Below are 21,117 nucleotides of genomic sequence, written 5' to 3'. Positions count from 1 at the left end.
AGTTAAACATGATTTCCCCTTCATGAATCCATGTTGCGTCTGCTTGATTGCACTATTCCTATCTAGATGTCCCGCTATTTCTTCCTTAATGATAGCTTCAAGCATTTTCCCCACGACAGATGTTAAACTAACCAGCCTATAGTTACCTGCCTTTTGTCTGTCCTCTTTTTTAAACAGAGGCGTTACATTAGCTGATTTCCAATCCGCTGGTACCTCCCCAGAGTCCAGAGAATTTTGGTAGATTATAACGAATGCATCTGCTATAACTTCCGCCATCTCTTTTAATACCCTGGGATGCATTTCATCCGGACCAGAGGACTTTTCTACCTTGAGTCCCATTAGCCTGTCCAGCACTACCCCCTAGTGATAGTGATTATCTCAAGGTCCTCCCTTCCCACATTCTTATGACCAGCAATTTTTGGCATGGTTTTTGTGTCTTCCACTGTGAAGACCAAAGCAAAATAATTGTTTAAGGTCTCAGCCATTTCCACATTTCACATAATTAAATCCCCCTTCTCATCTTCTAAGGGACCAACATTTACTTTAGTCACTCTTTTCCGTTTTATATATCGGTAAAAGCTTTTACTATCTGTTTTTGGCTTTAATACTATCTCTGATTTCCCTTGATAGCCACGGTTGAGCCACCTTCCCTTTTTTATTTTTACGCCAGACAGGGATGTACAATTGTTGTAGTTCATCCATGTGGTCTCTAAATGTCTGCCATTGCCCATCCACAGTCAACCCCTTAAGTATCATTCGCCAATCTATCCTAGCCAATTCACGCCTCATACCTTCAAAGTTACCCTTCTTTAAGTTCTGGACCATGGTCTCTGAATTAACTGTTTCATTCTCCATCCTAATGTAGAATTCCACCATATTATGGTCACTCTTCCCCAAGGGGCCTCGCACATCGAGATTGCTAATTAATCCTCTCTCATTACACAACACCCAGTCTAAAATGGCCTCCCCCCTACTTGGTTCCTCGACATATTGGTCTAGAAAACCATCCCTTATGCACTCCAGGAAATCCTCCTCCACCGTATTGCTTCCAGTTTGGTTAGCCCAATCTGTATGCATATCAAAGTCACCCATGATAACTGCTGCACCTTTATTGCATGCACCCCTAATTTCCTGTTTGGTGCCCTCCCCAACATCACTACTACTGTTTGGAGGTCTGTGCACAACTCCCATTAACGTTTTTTGCCCTTTGGTGTTCTGCAGCTCTACCCATATAGATACCACATCATCCAAGCTAATGTCCTTCCTAACTATTGCATTAATCTCCTCTTTAACCAGCAATGCTACCCCACCTCCTTTTCCTTTTATTCTATCCTTCCTGAATGTTGAATACCCCTGGATGTTGAGTTCCCAGCCCTGATCATCCTGGAGCCACGTCTCTGTAATCCCAATCACATCATATCTGTTAACATCTATTTGCACAGCTAATTCCTCCAGCTTATTACAGATACTCCTTGCATTAAGGCCCAAGTTATGCAATCTCTCCTCATAGGACAACCCTCTCATCCCAGGAATCAGTCTGGTGAACCTAGCGATAATCATGGCCAATGTCTTGGATGGACTCATGGCCAATGTCTTGGATGGACTCATGTGTCGGAGCGTTTAGTGCATTGTAACCTGTGACCATTCTGCTGTTCCAGATTTATTACCACGGCGAGCCAATAAATGTCAACGTCCATGTGACCAATAACACCAACAAGACGGTTAAGAAGCTAAAGATCGCGGGTAGGTGACCCCCAGAGGGCACTAATTGTAGCTCAGCTCCACTTGGCCCTTAGTATTTGGGAGTTGGAACGTTTTACTCAAACATTAACCGACGCGTGTAACACTAGAGCAGGACCCGTGACTGACAACAACTGGACTGTGTTCCTTACATGGATTTGCTGGGAAAACATAATTTGTGCGGGATTGGAAATATTGTGGGTTAGGGTAGTTGTGAGTGGGGGAGGGGTCAGTTGTGAGTGGGGGAGGGGTCAGTTGTGAGTGGGGAAGGGGTTGGGTTGTGAGTGGGGGAGGGGTCGGGTTGTGAGTGGGGGAGGGGTTGGGTTGTGAGTGGGGGAGGGATCAGTTGTGAGTGGGGGAGGGGTTGGGTTGTGAGTGGGGGAGGGGTCGGGTTGTGAGTGGGGGAGGGGTTGGGTTGTGAGTGGGGGAGGGGTTGGGTTGTGAGTGGGGGAGGGGTCGGGTTGTGAGTGGGAAGGGGTCAGTTGTGAGTGGGGGAGGGGTCGGGTTGTGAGTGGGGAAGGGGTCAGTTGTGAGTGGGGGAGGGGTCGGGTTGTGAGTGGGGGAGGGGTCGGGTTGTGAGTGGGGGAGGGATCAGTTGTGAGTGGGGGAGGGATCAGTTGTGAGTGGGGGAGGGGTTGGGGAGTGAGTGGGAGAGGGGTCGGGTTGTGAGTGGGGCAGGGGTCAGTTGTGAGTGGGGGAGGGGTTGGGGAGTGAGTGGGGGAGGGGTCGGGTTGTGAGTGGGGAAGGGGTCAGTTGTGAGTGGGGGAGGGGTTGGGTTGTGAGTGGGGGAGGGGTTGGGTTGTGAGTGGGGGAGGGGTTGGGTTGTGAGTGGGGGAGGGGTTGGGTTGTGAGTGGGGGAGGGGTCAGTTGTGAGTGGGGGAGGGATTGGGGAGTGAGTGGGGGAGGGGTTGGGTTGTGAGTGGGGAAGGGGTTAGTTGTGAGTGGGGGAGGGATTGGGGAGTGAGTGGGGGAGGGGTTGGGGAGTGAGTGGGGGAGGGGTTGGGTTGTGAGTGGGGGAGGGGTTGGGTTGTGAGTGGGGGAGGGGTTGGGTTGTGAGTGGGGGAGGGGTTGGGTTGTGAGTGGGGGAGGGATCAGTTGTGAGTGGGGGAGGGGTCGGGTTGTGAGTGAGGAAGGGGTCATTTGTGAGTGGGGAAGGGGTCAGTTGTGAGTGGAGAAGGGGTTGGGTTGTGAGTGGGGGAGGGATTGGGGAGTGAGTGGGGGAGGGATTGGGGAGTGATTGGGGGAAGGGTTGGGTTGTGAGTGGGGGAGGGTTGGGGTGTGAGTGGGGGAGGGGTTGTGGTGTGAGTGGGAGAGGGGTTAGGGTGTGAGTGGGGGAGGGGTTGTGGTGTGAGTGGGGGAGGGGTCGGGTTGTGAGTGGGGTAGGGGTCGGGTTGTGAGTGGGGTAGGGGTCGGGTTGTGAGTGGGGGAGGGGTCGGGTTGTGAGTGGGGGAGGGGTCGGGTTGTGAGTGGGGGAGGGTTTGTGGTGTGAGTGGGGGAGGGGTCGGGTTGTGAGTGGGGGAGGGGTCGGGTTGTGAGTGGGGGAGGGGTCGGGTTGTGAGTGGGGGAGGGGTCGGGTTGTGAGTGGGGGAGGGGTCGGGTTGTGAGTGGAGGAGGGGTCGGGTTGTGAGTGGGGGAGGGGTCGGGTTGTGTGTGGGGGAGGGGGTCAATCGTTGAGCCTCCCACTGCAGTGCGATGATGCGCCAGCATTCACGGTCCTTTAGCACCACCGCGCGTGAACTGTGACCCGGGGTCAAGGGGCACTGTGAGGGGGGGAATCAGCGGCTGCAGAATGTGACCCGGCTCAATCAGCGAGGGAAACATCGGGGGAAATCTCGGGGGGAAATCTCGGGGGGAAATCTCGGGGGAAATCTCGGGGGGAAATCTCAGGGGAAATCTCGGGGGGAAATCTCGGGGGAAATCTCGGGGGGAAATCTCGGGAGAAATCTCGGGGGGAAATCTCGGGGGAAATCTCGGGGGGAAATCTCGGGGGGAAATCCCGGGGTAAATCTTGGGGGGGAAACCTCAGGGGTAAATCTCGAGGGAAACCTCGGGGGTAACCTCGGGGGAAACCTTGGGAAACGTCGGGAAATCTCAGGGGGATATCTCGGGAAACCTCGGGGGGAAATGTTGGGGGAAATCTTGGGGAGAATCTCGGGGGGAAATCTCGGGAAACCTCGGGGGGAAATTTTGGGGGAAATCTTGGGGAGAATCTCGGGGGGAAATCTCGGGGGGAAATCTCGGGAAACCTCGGGGGGAAATCTCGGGGGGAAATCTCAGTGGGAAATCTCGGGAAATCTCGGGGGGGAAATCTCGGGGGAAATCTCGGGAAATCTCGGGGGGGAAATCTCGGGAGGAAATCTCGGGGGGAAATCTCGGGGGAAATCTCGGGGGGAAATCTCGGGAGAAATCTCGGGGGGAAATCTCGGGGGAAATCTCGGGGGGAAATCTCGGGGGGAAATCCCGGGGTAAATCTTGGGGGGGAAACCTCAGGGGTAAATCTCGAGGGAAACCTCGGGGGTAACCTCGGGGGAAACCTTGGGAAACGTCGGGAAATCTCAGGGGGATATCTCGGGAAACCTCGGGGGGAAATGTTGGGGGAAATCTTGGGGAGAATCTCGGGGGGAAATCTCGGGAAACCTCGGGGGGAAATTTTGGGGGAAATCTTGGGGAGAATCTCGGGGGGAAATCTCGGGGGGAAATCTCGGGAAACCTCGGGGGGAAATCTCGGGGGGAAATCTCAGTGGGAAATCTCGGGAAATCTCGGGGGGGAAATCTCGGGGGAAATCTCGGGAAATCTCGGGGGGGAAATCTCGGGAGGAAATCTCGGGGGGAAATCTCGGGAAATCTCGGGGGGAAATCTCGGGGGAAATCTCAGTGGGAAATCTCGGGGGGAAATCTCGGGGGGAAATCTCGGGGGAAATCTCAGTGGGAAATCTCGGGGGGAAATCTCGGGGGGAAATCTCGGGAAATCTCGGGGGGGAAATCTCGAGAGAAATCTCGGGAACCTCAGGAAAACCTCAGGAATACCTCGGGAACCTCAGGGGGGAACTCAGGAAACCTTGGAAGACCTTGGGGGGGAAACAAAACCCGGGTTGGACGGGAGCGTGTCCAGTGGCCAGGGTCGGGTGCCTGACCCCGAGCGAGTTACCCGAAGCTGCTGATTGCTCTATGATTACCACAATGTACCTGTCTTGTGTTTTCAGTGCGTCAGTATGCCGACATCTGCCTCTTCAACACCGCTCAGTACAAGTGTCCCGTTGCCACAGCGGACGCCGAGTGAGTAAAGGCGTCGCCTTCCTTTGCAATTGTAGAATCGCAGAAACCGCCAAGCTCCCGCCCCGGAGCAAAATTCACCTGGAGAAATCTTCAGCCGACGCTCGTTGCCCCCGACAGTTTTTTCTGTTGGTGCGTTACATAACAACATAAGAAATAGGAGCAGGAGCAGGCCACATGGCCCCTCGAGCCTGCTCCGCCATTCAATAAGACCATGGCTGATCCGATCATGGACTCGGCTCCACTTCCCTGCCCGCTCCCCAGAACCCTTTACTCCCTTATCGCTCAAAAATCTGTCTTATCTCCGCCTTAAATATATTCAATGACCCAGCCTCCACAGCTCTCTGGGGCAGAGAATTCCACCGATTTACAACCCTCTGAGAGAAGACATTCCTCCTCAACTCAGTTTTAAATGGGCGGCCCCTTATTCTGAGACTATGTCCCCTAGTTTTAGTCCTCCCCTATCAGTGGAAACATCCTCTCTGCATCCACCTTGTCGAGCCCCCTCATAATCTTATATGTTTCGAACTCCAAATCTGAACTCCAATGAGTAGAGGCCCAAACTACTCAACCTTTCCTCATAAGTCAACCCCTTCATCCCCGAGTGAACCTTCTCTGAACAGCGTCCAGTGCAAGTATATCTTTCCTTAAATACGGAGACCAAAACTGCACGCAGTACTCCAGGTGTGGCCTCACCAATACCCTGTATAACTGTAGCAGGACTTCTCTGCTTACAGCGCCTGCAAAATGGTGGTGCGGCTGCCATTTTATTTTTTGCCGGCCGACTGCCGGTTCGGTGCTGGCAATTATGCCCCCTCTCGGATGGCAGGCCGCTGGCCCGGCCGAGACCCTCCCTGGTGGCCCAATCGCGGAGCTCGCAACGGCCCCACCGCCCCACTTAGGTGACGGGGAGAGACACAGTGACGCACATGCGCGATGACGTCATCAGCGCTACGCGGATGACTGACAGCGGCGGACTCTCCGCCCGCCCCTCACATCCCATCATCCTCATAGGCCGTCCCTCGAATCGAGGGTGACTTGCTTCCACGCCAAAAAGTACACAGGTGTTTCAATGAAGGACCCAATATTCCAGATCCTGAGGGGTGGAAGATGCCTGTGCGTGGATTTTTTTTAACGTGGGGTGACCGTTGCACACCAGCCACCACACGGGCTTGACAGAGCGAGGTCTTGGTCCAGTGGCAAGGGTTAACCAGGACGACTGGAGACCTGCTCTGCTGCACGGACCCAGTGCGCTCACACATATCGCAGTGTGGGCTGGGCCCGTGCTGCCCCTGGGCCCTCGCCTCTCCTGGGCCCCAGACTCACGCCTCTCCTGGGTCCCCGATCACATCCCTCCACAGTCTCTCGTTGTTCCATCGCCCCGACCTCGCTGCTCCTGATGTACCTGCCCGCTCTCCAATCAGCGACCTGGATCTTGGTGATGTCAAAGACAAAGAGCTGAATTTCGCGACCCGTTTCCAGCAAGGGGTGTATTTCGGCCCTAATAAAACCCCAAACTGCTGCTCCGAATTTTTAAGCGAAGAACCCATGACGCAAATACATTAGTGCCCAGCTTCCTTTTTACAATTATTGACGGAATCAGCTCCCATGAACTTTTTAGGGAGCATTCCAGACCCCCACAGCTCTCTGAGCGAAAACATTTCTCCTCATCGCCCCTCCAGACCTTGTGTCGATGATTTTGAATCGATGACCTCTGGTTATCGACCCTTTTGCCACACGCAATAGTGTTTTTCTCTCTCTGCTCTACTGAAGCTCTGTTGGCTCACCTCTTCACCTTCCTTGCTCCAAAGAGAGCAATCCAAACGGTTCCAACCATTCGGCCCCTCGAGCCTGCTCTGCCATTCAGCCCCTCGAACCTGCTCTGCCGTTCAGTAAGATCATGGCCGATCTTCCACCTCAACTCCCCCTACCCGTCCCAGAAAGAAACGCGGCAGCCACTTCGTGCACAGCAAGCTCCCACAGACAGCAAGGTGATCGTGACCAGATAATCTCTTTCCAGTGATGTCGGTTGAGTGAGGTTATGAAAGGCGGTATAGAAAGGGGAGTACTTTCTGGTTGTGGGTGTTGGAGCCGCCATTGTTGACCCGTTGACCCATCTCGCCATCAATTAGAACATTGGCCACACTCCAAAAGTACTTCATTGGCTGTCGAGCACATTGGGACGTCCGGTGGCCATGAGAGGCGCTATAGAAATGCAAGTCTTTCTTATTGAGGCATCGGGCAATCAATGAGGGGAGTGGGGCGGTGAGGGGCAGAAGGTCACGTGATTAAACCTCCCCCCTGGAGTACGGTCCAGCGAGAAATGGCGAGTCGGGGTCCCGGTGTCAGATTGTGACACGCACGAACGTCCTAACCCAGATCAGCATCCGGGAATATCAATGGTCACAACCACGACCTCCCATCACAATCCTCACCCATCCGTGGTAGCCGTTTTTGTTAATTCATCCCTGGGAGTCGCAGGCAAAGCCGGCATTTATTGCCCATTCCTAATTGTCCCTCGAGATAAGCCACCATCTTGGCGATTTAGTGTCTCGCTCGGCCATTTCAGAGGAACCATTAAGAGTCACCACTATTGCCGTGGGTCTAGAGTCACATATCGACCAGACCGGGTAAAGCCGGCAGATTTCCTTCCCTAAAGGGTATTAGTGAACCAGATGGGTTTGTACAACAATCCAGTCATTTCATGCTCACCATAACTGATACTGGCTTTTTAATTCCAGATTTATTTAATTAACTGAATTTAAATTCCCCAGCTGCCATGGTGGGATTTGAACTCAGGTCTCTGGATCATTAGTCCAGGCCTCTGGATTACTGGTTCCGTAACTTAAATCCCGTAAATCCTGGTACAGCTAGTCTGGGTTCAAGTCCCACTCCATGGACTTGAGCACATAAATCTAGGCTGACACTCCCAGTGTAATACTGAGGGAGCGCTGCACTGTCGGAGGGGCAGTATTGAGAGAGCGCCACACTGTCGGAGGGGCAGTACTGAGGGAGCGCCGCACTGTCGGAGGGGCAGTACTGAGGGAGCGCCGCACTGTCGGAGGGGCAGTACTGAGGGAGCGCCGCACTGTCGGAGGGGCAGTACTGAGGGAGCGCCGCACTGTCGGAGGGGCAGTACTGAGGGAGCGCCGCACTGTCGGAGGGGCAGTACTGAGGGAGCGCCGCACTGTCGGAGGGGCAGTTCTGAGGGAGCGCCGCACTGTCGGAGGGGCATTACTGAGGGAGCGCCGCACTGTCGGAGGGGCAGTTCTGAGGGAGCGCCGCACTGTCGGAGGGGCCGTCTTTCAAATGAGACGTTAAACCGAGGTCCCGTCTGTTCTCTCAGGTGGATGTAAAAGATCTGTTTTGAAGAAGAGCAGGGGAGTTATCCCCGGTGTCCTGGCCGATATTTATCCCTCAATCAACATCACTAAAAACAGATTATCTATTCATAAGAACATAAGAAATAGAAACAGGAGTCGGCCATTCGGCCCCTCGAGCCTGCTCCGCCATTCAATAAGATCATGGCTGATCTGATCATGGACTCAGCTCCACTTCCCTGCCCGCTCCCCTTAACCCTTTACTCCCTTATCGCTCAAAAATCTGTCTATCTCCACCTTAATCATTATCACATTGCTGTTTGTGGGAGCTTGCTGTGCCAAATTGACTGTCACGTTTCCCACATTACAACAGTGACCACACTCCAAAAAGTACTTCATTGGCCGTAAAGCGCTTTGGGCCATCCGGTGATCATGAAAGGCGCTATAGAAATGCAAGTCTTTCTTTCTTACCCTCTCTCTCTGTCTCCCCCACTTCCAGTGATATCGTGGCCCCGAGCTCCACGTTTTGCAAGGTTTACACGCTGACGCCTTACCTGGCAAATAACCGGGAGAAGCGCGGCTTGGCGCTGGACGGGAAACTCAAGCACGAAGACACCAACCTGGCTTCCAGCACCCTGTAAGCACGTCCAATATTCCTTTTCCGCCGGGTAGGTTTTATAAGCAGTTATTTCCACGTCATTGGCCCAGAAATTAGTCTCAAGGGCTTCCCGCGGGCAATTGCCTTCTCGCTGGAAATTCACAACCATCTGAGTGAAGAAATTCATCGAAACATAGAAACATAGAAAATAGGTGCAGGAGTAGGCTATTCGGCCCTTCGAGCCTGCACCACCATTCAATAACCTCAGTACCACTTTCCTGCTTTCTCTCCATACCCCTTGATCCCTTTAGCCATAAGGGCCACATCTAACTCCCTCTTGAATATATCCAATGAACTGGCATCAACAACTCTCTGCGGCAGGGAATTCCACAGGTTAACAACTCTGAGTGAAGAAGTTCCTCCTCATCTCAGTCCTAAATGGCCTACCCCTTATCCTAAGATTGTGTCCCCTGGTTCTGGACTTCCCCAACATCGGGAACGTTCTACCCGCATCTAACCTGTCCCGTCCCGTCAGAATCTTATACGTTTCTATGAGATCTCCTCTCATCCTTCTAAACTCCAGTGTATAAAGGCCCAGTTGATCCAGTCTCTCCTCATATGTCAGTCCAGCCATCCCTGGAATCAGTCTGGTGAACCTTCGCTGCACTCCCTCAATAGCAAGAACGTCCTTCCTCAGATTAGGAGACCAAAGCTGAACACAATATTCCAGGTGAGGCCTCACCAAGGCCCTGTACAATTGCAGTAAGACTTCCCTGCTCCTATACTCAAATCCCCTAGCTATGAAGGCCAACATACCATTTGCCTTCTTCACTGCCTGCTGTACCTGCATGCCAACTTTCAATGACTGATGAACCATGACACCTAGGTCTCGTTGCACCTCCCCTTTTCCTAATCTGTCACCATTCAGATAATATTCTGCCTTCATGTTTTTGCCACCAAAGTGGATAACCTCACATTTATCCACATTATACTGCATCTGCCATGCATTTGTCCACTCATCTAACCTGTCCAAGTCACCCTGCAGCCTCTTAGCATCCTCCTCACAGCTCACACCGCCACCCAGCTTAGTGTCATCTGCAAACTTAGAGATATTACACTCAATTCCCTCATCCAAATCATTAATGTATATTGTAAATAGCTGGGGTCCCAGCACTGAGCCCTGCAGCACTCCACTAGTCACTGCCTCCCATTCTGAAAAGGACCCGTTTATCCCGACTCTCTGCTTCCTGTCTGCCAACCAGTTCTCTATCCACGTCAGTACATTACCCCCAATACCATGTGCTTTGATTTTGCACACCAATCTCTTATGTGGGACCTTGTCAAAGGCCTTTTGAAAGTCCAAATACACCACATCCACTGGTTCTCCCTTGTCCACTCTACTGGTTACATCCTCAAAAAATTTCAGAAGATTTGTCAAGCATGATTTCCCTTTCACAAATCCATGCTGACTTGGACCAATCCCGTCACTGCTTTCCAAACGCGCTGCAATTTCATCTTTAATAATTGATTCCAACATTTTCCCCACTACTGATGTCAGGCTAACCGGTCTATAATTACCCGTTTTCTCTCTCCCTCCTTTTTTAAAAAGTGGTGTTACATTTGCTACCCTCCAATCCATAGGAACTGATCCAGCGTCGATAGATTGTTGGAAAATGATCACCAATGCATTCACTATTTCTAGGGCCACCTCCTTAAGTACTCTGGGATGCAGACTATCAGGACCCAGGGATTTATCAGCCTTCAATCCCATCAATTTCCCTAACACAATTTCCCGCCTAATAAGGATATCCTTCAGTTCCTCCTTCTCACTAGACCCTCGGTCCCCTAGTATTTCCGGAAGGTTATTTGTGTCTTCCTTCATGAAGACAGAACCAAAGTATTTGTTCAATTGGTCTGCCATTTCTTTGTTCCCCATTATAAATTCACCTGATTCTGACTGCAAGGGACCTACGTTTGTCTTCACTAATCTTTTTCTCTTCACATATCTATAGAAGCTTTTGCAGTCAGTTTATATGTTCCCGGCAAGCTTCCTCTCGTACTCTATTTTCCCCCTCCTAATTAAACCCTTTGTCCTCCTCTGCTGTATTCTAAATTTCTCCCAGTCCTCAGGTTTGCTGCTTTTTCTAGCCAATTTATATGCCTCTTCCTTGGATTTAACACTATCCTTAATTTCCCTTGTTAGGCACGGTTGAGCCATCTTCCCTGTTTTATTTTTACTCCAGACAGGGATGTACAACTGTTGAAGTTCATCCATGTGATCTACAAATGTTTGCCATTGCCTATCCACCATCAACCCTTTAAGTATCATTTGCCAGTCTATTCTAGCCAATTCACGCCTCAAACCATCGAAGTTACCTTTCCTTAAGTTCAGGACCCTAGTTTCTGAATTAACTGTGTCACTCTCCATCTTAATAAAGAATTCTACCATATTATGGTCACTCTTCCCCAAGGGGCCTCGCAAAACAAGATTGCTAATTAGTCCTCTCTCATTACACATCACCCAGTCTAGGATGGCCAGCTCTCGAGTTGGTTCCTTGACATATTGGTCTAGAAAACCATCCCTAATACACTCCAAGAAATCCTCCTCCACCGCATTGCTACCAGTTTGGTTAGCCCAATCAATATGTAGATTAAAGTCACCCATGATAACTGTTTACCTTTATTGCACACATCCTTTATTTCTTGTTTGATGCTGTCCCCAACCTCACTAATACTGTTTGGTGGCCTGTCCACAACTCCCACTAGCGTTTTCTGCCCTTTGGTATTCTGCAGCTCCACCCATACCGATTCCACATCATTCAAACCAATGTCCTTCCTTACTATTGCATTAATTTCCTCTTTAACCAGCAACGCCACCCCGCCTCCTTTTCCTCTCTGCCTATCCTTCCTAAATGCTGAATACCCCTGGATGTTGAGTTCCCAGCCTTGGTCACTTTCGAGCCATGTCTCCGTGATGCCAATGACATCATACCCATTAACTGCTATCTGCGCAGTTAATTCGTCCACCTTATTCCGAATACTCCTCGCATTCAGGCACAGAGCCTTCAGGCTTGTCTTTTTAACACACCTTGTCCCTTTAGAATTTTGCTGTAATGTGGCCCTTTTTGTTTTTTGCCTTGGGATTCTCTGCCCTTCACTTTTACTATTCTCCTTTCTATCTTTTGCTTCTGTCTCCCTCTTGTTTACCTCTGCCTCCCTGCATAGGTTCCCATCCCCCTCATCTCAGTCTTAAATGGCCAACCCCTTATCCTGAGACTGTGACCCCTGGTTCTAGACTCTCCAGCCCGGGGGAAACATCCTCCCTGCATCTACCCTGTCAATCCCTGTACAGCACAGAAGGAGGCCATTTGGCCCATCACACCCATGCTGGCTGTACCCCAGGATATCTGGATGGTGCGCTATTGATTAAAACACTGTAGGCTAGATTCTCCTCCAGCGCAGTGCCCCAAATCACGTTGGGAATGTAGGAAAATCAGGCAGGAAGCCCTAACAGCCCAGAGCTGGCAATATGTTGACCACTTGCCACATGTGGCGAATTGGGAATCCAGATTTGGGGAATTGCATTTCTGATTGGAAAGTAGGAAATGAGTAATAGATCCCATCGCTGAGAGGGTGTGATCTCAATCGGCTCCACTTGCCTGGATGAGTGCAGCTCCAACAACATTCAAGAAGCTCGACACCATCCAGGACAAAGCAGCCGCTTGATCGGCCCCCCATCCACCACCTTCAACACTCACTCCCTCCACCACCGGCGCCCCCTGGCTGCACAGTGTGTACCATCTACAAGATGCACTGCAGCAACTCGCCAAGGCTTCTTCGGCAGCACCTCCCAAACCCGCGACCTCTACCGCCTAGAAGGACAAGGGCAGCAGGCGCATGGGAACACCACCACCTCCACGTTCCCCTCCCAGTCACACACCATCCTGACTGGGAAATATATCGGCCGTTCCTTCATCGTCGCTGGGTCACAATCCTGGAACTCCCTCCCCAACAGCACTGTGGGAGCACCTTCACCACACGGACTGCAGCGGTTCAAGAAGGCGGCTCACCACCACCTTCTCAAGGGGCAATTAGGGATGGGCAATAAATGCCGGGCTATCTATCGATCTCAGTCTTCAAAATGTCAATTGACCTCCAGCATCCACAGCCTTTATGGGGTGAGATTTTCAAATTTCCACCACACTTTGTGTGAAAAAATGTTTCCTGATTTCAATCCTGAACAGTCTCGCTCGATCACAGAATCATAGTAATTTACAGCACGGCCCATCGTGTCCGCGCCCGCCGACAAAGAGCCACCCAGCCTAATCCCACTCTCCAGCTCTCGGTCCGTAACCCTGCCGGTTACAGCACTTCAGGTGCACATCCAAGTACTTTTTAAATGTGGTGAGGGTTTCTGCCTCTACCACCCTTTCAGGCCGTGAGTTCCAGACCCCCACCATCATCTGCGTGAAGAAATTTCCCCTCAAATCCCCTCTAAACCTCACCCCAATTACTTTAAATCTATGCCCCCTGGTTGTTGATCCCTCTGCCGAGGGAAATAGATCCTTCCTATCCACTCTATCCAGGCCCCTCATAATTTTATACACCTCAATCAGGTCTCCCCTCAGCCTCCTCTGTTCCAAAGAAAACAAACCCAGCCCATCCAATCTTTCCTCATAGCTAAAATTCTCCAGTCCTGGCAACATCCTCGTAAATCTCCTCTGTACCCTCTCCAGTGCAATCACATCGTTCCTGTAATGTGGTGACCAGAACTGCACGCAGTACTCCAGCTGTGGCCTAACCAGTATTTTATACAGTTCAAGCATAACCTCCCTGCTCTTGTATTCTAATATTAAGATTGTGCCCCGCCCTTATTCCGGATTGTTCCACTCTCACCAGTTCGATGAATGGCGGAAGTTGCGCCTCGTGTGGGAAATTCAAACGCGGTTCTGCGCCGTGTCACGTTCCCGTGTGACATCGCGAGCGCCGGGGGCAGGGCCCGGAAAGTCGCGAGATTCGTCTCGTGGCGAACCGTCGGTGCTGTCGATCCCGCGGATCCCGTGCGGAGAGAGAGGGAGGGAGGGGGGGAGAGAGGGAGGGAGGGAGAGAGGGAGGGAGGGAGGGAGAGAGGGAGGGAGGGAGAGAGGGAGGGAGGGAGGGAGAGAGGGAGGGAGGGAGAGAGGGAGGGAGGGAGGGGGGGAGAGAGGGAGGGAGGGAGGGAAGGAGAGAGGGAGGGAGGGAGGGAAGGAGAGAGGGAGGGAGGGAGGGAAGGAGAAGGAGCCCGTGCCCCACCCCCGCTCCTCGCCCAAATTTCACTGGAATGAGTCGAGCAGGTTAGTTCCTCAGGTGGATGCAAAAGATCCCACGGTAATATTTGGAAGAAGAGCAGGGGAGTTCTCCCCGGTGTCCTGGGGCCAATATTTATCCCTCAATCAACATCACTAAAACAGATTATTAGGTCACTATCACATTGCGGTTTGTGGGAGCTTGCTGTGTGCAAATTGGCTGCCTACATTACAACAGTGACTACACTTCAAAAGTACTTCATTGGTTGCAAAGCCTTTTGAGACGTCCGGTGGTCATGAAAGGCGCTATATAAATGCAAGTCTCTCTATCTTTCTTTCTTTCTTTCTTTCTTTCTTTCTTTCTTTCTTTCTTTCTTTCTTTCTTTCTTTCTTTCTTTCTTTCTTTCTCTCTTTCCTTCTCTCTTTCTCTCTTCCTCTCTTTCTATCTCTCTCGCTCTTTCTCTCTCTCTCTCGCTCTTTCTCTCTCTCTCTCTGGCTCTTTCTCTTTCTCTCTCGCTCTTTCCCTCTTTCTCTCTCTCTTTCTCTCTCTCTCATTGGCTGCCACCTCATTCTTTCTCCGCAGGCTGAGAGACGGAGCAAATAAGGAGATTCTGGGCATCATCGTGTCTTACAAAGTCAAAGTGAAGTTGGTGGTTTCGAGAGGCGGGTGAGTGCAGGGATTGTGTGTCACGGTGAAAAGTATTTTTGTGTGATGGATCGTATTTAGGTATTGCAGTTGAATTAAGAACATGAGATAAGACCATGAGAACATGAGAATTAGGAGCAGGAGTCGGCCATTCGGCCCCTCGAGCCTGCTCCACCATTCAATAAGATCACGGCTGATCTTTGACCTCAACTCCACTTTCCCGCCCGATCCCCATATCCCTCGATTCCCCGAGAGTCCAAAAATCTATCGATCTCAGTCTTGAATATACTCCATGACTGAGTCTCCACAGCTCTCTGGGGCAGAGAATTCCAAAGATTCACCACCCTCTGAGTGAAGAAATTCCTCCTCATCTCAGTCCTAAATGGCCGACCCCTTATTCTGAGATTGTGACCCCTGGTTCTAGACTCCCCAGCCTGGGGGAAACATCCTCTCAACATCTACGCTGGCTGGTGCAAAGTGGAGAGTGTTGGTTAATGAATCACAATTGAGCCGCCCTGTGGGGAAATTAGTCTCTTGTTAGAAGACAACGATGGACCTTGCGCGATATTTGTCGTGATTTGCTTCTCCTCCAAATGCAGCCCAAGACTTGATCCCTGATCCATTCTGAATGCGTTGACCTCTGTCAAGCTGGGGATGGAGGTTGCTGGAGTTTGCCTCAATCCCTCGAGGCTGGCGATTGATGGGTAGGGCTGAAGGAGGATATAAGGAAGAATTCCCGTTCCATATCGCCGACCAGTGACCAGTGGATGCAAAGTGTATATCGCATGAGGACAGAATTGTGTGTGGCTGTGAGACCTGAACAGCCCTCTGACCACACAGTTCCCCCATCCCATCACTGACCACACAGTCCCCCCGTCCCATCACTGACCACACAGTCCCCCCATCCCATCACTGACCACACCGTTCCTCCGTCCCATCACTGACCACACAGTTCCCCCGTCCCATCACTGACCACACAGTCCGCCCGTCCCATCACTGACCACACAGTTCCCCCATCCCATCACTGACCACACATTAACCCCGTCCCATCACTGACCACACCGTTCCTCTTGTCCCATCACTGACCACACCGTTCCTCTCGTCCCATCACTGACCACAGAGTGCCTCCGTCCCATCACTGACCACACGGTTCCCCCGTCCCATCACTGACCACACAGTTCCCCCGTCCCATCACTGACCACACAGTTCCCCCGTCCCATCACTGACTACACAGTACCCCTGTCCCATCACTGACCACAGAGTTCCTCTGTCCCATCACTGACCACACAGTACCCCTGTCCCAACACTGACCACAGAGTTCCCCCGTCCCATCACTGACCACACAGTACCCCTGTCCCATCACTGACCACAGAGTTCCCCCGTCCCATCACTGACCACACAGTTCCCTCGTCCCATCACTGACCACACAGTTTCCCCCGTCCCATCACTGACTACACCATTCCTCTCGTCCCATCACTGACCACAGAGTGCCTCCGTCCCATCACTGACCACACAGTTCCCTCGTCCCATCACTGACCACACAGTTCCCCTGTCCCATCACTGACCACAGAGTTCCCCCGTCCCATCACTGACCACACAGTACCCCTGTCCCATCACTGACCACAGAGTTCCCCCGTCCCATCACTGACCACACAGTACCCCTGTCCCATCACTGACCACACAGTACCCCTGTCCCATCATTGACCACAGAGATCCCCTGTCCCATCACTGACCACAAAGTACCCCTGTCCCATCACTGACCACACAGTTCCCCCGTCCCATCACTGACCACACAGTTCCCTCGTCCCATCACTGACCACACAGTTCCCCCGTCCCATCACTGACCACACAGTTCCCCCGTCCCATCACTGACCACACAGTTCCTCCGTCCCATCACGACCACACAGTTCCCCCGTCCCATCACTGACAACAGAGTTCCCCCATCCCATCACTGACCACACAGTTCCTCCGTCCCATCACTGACCACACAGTTCCCCCGTCCCATCACTGACCACACCGTTCCTCTTGTCCCATCACTGACCACACCGTTCCTCTCGTCCCATCACTGACCACAGAGTTCCCCCGTCCCATCACTGACCACACAGTACCCCTGTCCCATCACTGACCACAGAGTTCCCCCGTCCCATCACTGACCACACAGTTCCCTCGTCCCATCACTGACCACACAGTTTCCCCCGTCCCATCACTGACCACACCGTTCCTCTCGTCCCATCACTGACCACAGAGTGCCTCCGTCCCATCACTGACCACACAGTTCCCCCGTCCCATCACTGACCACACAGTTCCCCTGTCCCATCACTGACCACAGAGTTCCCCCGTCCCATCACTGACCACACAGTACCCCTGTCCCATCACTGACCACAGAGTTCCCCCGTCCCATCACTGACCACACAGTACCCCTGTCCCATCACTGACCACAGAGTTCCCCCGTACCATCACTGACCACACAGTACCCCTGTCCCATCACTGACCACAGAGTTCCCCCGTCCCATCACTGACCACACAGTACCCCTGTCCCATCACTGACCACAGAGTACCCCTGTCCCATCACTGACCACAGAGTTCCCCTGTCCAATCACTGACCACACAGTACCCCTGTCCCATCACTGACCACAGAGTTCCCCCGTCCCATATCTGACCACACAGTTCCCTCGTCCCATCACTGACCACACAGTTCCCCCGTCCCATCACTGACCACACAGTTCCCCCGTCCCATCACTGACCACACAGTTCCCCCGTCCCATCACTGACCACACAGTTCCCTCGTCCCATCACTGACCACACAGTTCCCCCGTCCCATCACTGACCACACAGTTCCCCCGTCCCATCACTGACCACACAGTTCCCCCGTCCCATCACTGACCACACCGTTCCTCTTGTCCCATCACTGACCACACCGTTCCTCTCGTCCCATCACTGACCACACAGTTCCCCTGTCCCATCACTGACCACACAGTTCCCCCGTCCCATCACTGACCACACAGTTCCTCCGTCCCATCACTGACCACACAGTTCCCCCATCCCATCACTGACCACACAGTACCCCTGTCCCATCACTGACCACCGAGTTCCCCCGTCCCATCACTGACCACACAGTACCCCTGTCCCATCACTGACCACAGAGCTCCCCTGTCCCATCACTGACCACACAGTACCCCTGTCCTATCACTGACCACACAGTTCCCCCGTCCCATCACTGACCACACAGTACCCCTGTCCCATCACTGACCACAGAGTTCCCCCGTCCCATCACTGACCACAGAGTTCCCCCATCCCATCACTGACCACACAGTTCCCTCGTCCCATCACTGACCACACAGTTCCCCCGTCCCATCACTGACCACACAGTTCCCCCGTTCCATCACTGACCACACAGTTCCTCCGTCCCATCACTGACCACACAGTTCGCCCGTCCCATCACTGACCACACAGTTCCCCCGTCCCATCACTGACCACACAGTTCCTCCGTCCCATCACTGACCACACAGTACCCCTGTCCCATCACTGACCACAGAGTTCCACCGTCCCATCACTGACCACACAGTTCCCCCGTCCCATCACTGACCACACAGTTCCCCCGTCCCATCACTGACCACACAGTTCCCCGTCCCATCACTGACCACACAGTACCCCTGTCCCATCACTGACCACAGAGTGCCTCCGTCCCATCACTGACCACACAGTACCCCTGTCCCATCACTGACCACAGAGTTCCCCCGTCCCTTCACTGACCACACAGTTCCTCCATCCCATCACTGACCACACAGTTCCCCCATCCCATCACTGACCACACAGTACCCCTGTCACATCACTGACCACACAGTTCCCCGTCCCATCACTGACTACACAGTACCCCTGTCCCATCACTGACCACAGAGTTCCTCTGTCCCATCACTGACCACACAGTACCCCTGTCCCAACACTGACCACAGAGTTCCCCCGTCCCATCACTGACCACACAGTACCCCTGTCCCATCACTGACCACAGAGTTCCCCCGTCCCATCACTGACCACACAGTTCCCCCATCCCATCACTGACCACACAGTTCCCCCGTCCCATCACTGACCACACAGTTCCTCCGTCCCATCACGACCACACAGTTCCCCCGTCCCATCACTGACAACACAGTTCCCCCATCCCATCACTGACCACACAGTTCCTCCGTCCCATCACTGACCACACAGTTCCCCCGTCCCATCACTGACCACACCGTTCCTCTTGTCCCATCACTGACCACACCGTTCCTCTCGTCCCATCACTGACCACAGAGTTCCCCCGTCCCATCACTGACCACACAGTACCCCTGTCCCATCACTGACCACAGAGTTCCCCCGTCCCATCACTGACCACACAGTTCCCTCGTCCCATCACTGACCACACAGTTTCCCCGTCCCATCACTGACCACACCGTTCCTCTCGTCCCATCACTGACCACAGAGTGCCTCCATCCCATCACTGACCACACAGTTCCCCCGTCCCATCACTGACCACACAGTTCCCCTGTCCCATCACTGACCACAGAGTTCCCCCGTCCCATCACTGACCACACAGTACCCCTGTCCCATCACTGACCACAGAGTTCCCCCGTCCCATCACTGACCACACAGTACCCCTGTCCCATCACTGACCACAGAGTTCCCCCGTCCCATCACTGACCACACAGTACCCCTGTCCCATCACTGACCACATAGTACCCCTGTCCCATCACTGACCACAGAGTTCCCCTGTCCAATCACTGACCACACAGTACCCCTGTCCCATCACTGACCACAGAGTTCCCCCGTCCCATATCTGACCACACAGTTCCCTCGTCCCATCACTGACCACACAGTTCCCCCGTCCCATCACTGACCACACCGTTCCTCTTGTCCCATCACTGACCACACCGTTCCTCTCGTCCCATCACTGACCACAGAGTGCCTCCGTCCCATCACTGACCACACAGTTCCCCCGTCCCATCACTGACCACACAGTTCCCCCGTCCCATCACTGACCACACAGTTCCTCCGTCCCATCACTGACCACACAGTTCCCCCATCCCATCACTGACCACACAGTACCCCTGTCCCATCACTGACCACCGAGTTCCCCCGTCCCATCACTGACCACACAGTACCCCTGTCCCATCACTGACCACAGAGCTCCCCTGTCCCATCACTGACCACACAGTACCCCTGTCCCATCACTGTAAACACAGTTCCCCCGTCCCATCACTGACCACACAGTACCCCTGTCCCATCACTGACCACAGAGTTCCCCCGTCCCATCACTGACCACAGAGTTCCCCCGTCCCATCACTGACCACACAGTTCCCTCGTCCCATCACTGACCACACAGTTCTCCCGTCCCATCACTGACCACACAGTTCCCCCGTTCCATCACTGACCACACAGTTCCTCCGTCCCATCACTGACCACACAGTTCGCCCGTCCCATCACTGACCACACAGTTCCCCCGTCCCATCACTGACCACACAGTTCCTCCGTCCCATCACTGACCACACAGTACCCCTGTTCCATCACTGACCACAGAGTTCCCCCGTCCCATCACTGACCACACAGTTCCCTCGTCCCATCACTGACCACACAGTTCCCCCGTCCCATCACTGACCACACAGTTCCCCGTCCCATCACTGACCACACAGTACCCCTGTCCCATCACTGACCACAGAGTGCCTCCGTCCCATCACTGACCACACAGTACCCCTGTCCCATCACTGACCACAGAGTTCCCCCGTCCCATCACTGACCACACAGTTCCTCCATCCCATCACTGACCACACAGTTCCCCCATCCCATCACTGACCACACAGTACCCCTGTCACATCACTGACCACACAGTTCCCCGTCCCATCACTGACTACACAGTATCCCTGTCCCATCACTGACCACAGAGTTCCTCTGTCCCATCACTGACCACACAGTACCCCTGTCCCAACACTGACCACAGAGTTCCCCCGTCCCATCACTGACCACACAGTTCCCTCGTCCCATCACTGACCACACAGTTTCCCCGTCCCATCACTGACCACACCGTTCCTCTCGTCCCATCACTGACCACAGAGTGCCTCCGTCCCATCACTGACCACACAGTTCCCCCGTCCCATCACTGACTACACAGTTCCCCTGTCCCATCACTGACCACAGAGTTCCCCCGTCCCATCACTGACCACACAGTACCCCTGTCCCATCACTGACCACAGAGTTCCCCCGTCCCATCACTGACCACACAGT

The 21,117-nt window shown here is 53.2% G+C and overlaps 1 protein-coding gene across 1 annotated transcript in view; it reads left to right on the top strand.

The window, feature by feature from the left end:
• arrb1 (arrestin, beta 1) overlaps positions 1 to 21,117 on the top strand; it is a 192,760-nt gene that overhangs the window by 41,504 nt on the left and 130,139 nt on the right. Inside the window, exons 10-13 of the mRNA XM_070891352.1 lie at positions 1,659 to 1,743; positions 4,944 to 5,016; positions 8,833 to 8,970; positions 14,800 to 14,883. Coding sequence (XP_070747453.1) covers positions 1,659 to 1,743; positions 4,944 to 5,016; positions 8,833 to 8,970; positions 14,800 to 14,883 — 380 coding nt within the window. The remainder of the gene's footprint in view (positions 1 to 1,658; positions 1,744 to 4,943; positions 5,017 to 8,832; positions 8,971 to 14,799; positions 14,884 to 21,117) is intronic.

Source organism: Pristiophorus japonicus, chromosome 10 (assembly GCF_044704955.1).
Source record: "Pristiophorus japonicus isolate sPriJap1 chromosome 10, sPriJap1.hap1, whole genome shotgun sequence".
Taxonomy (NCBI): domain Eukaryota; kingdom Metazoa; phylum Chordata; class Chondrichthyes; family Pristiophoridae; genus Pristiophorus; species Pristiophorus japonicus.
Note: the sequence above shows the minus strand (reverse complement) of the source record. Positions and strands in the feature narration are given on the sequence as shown.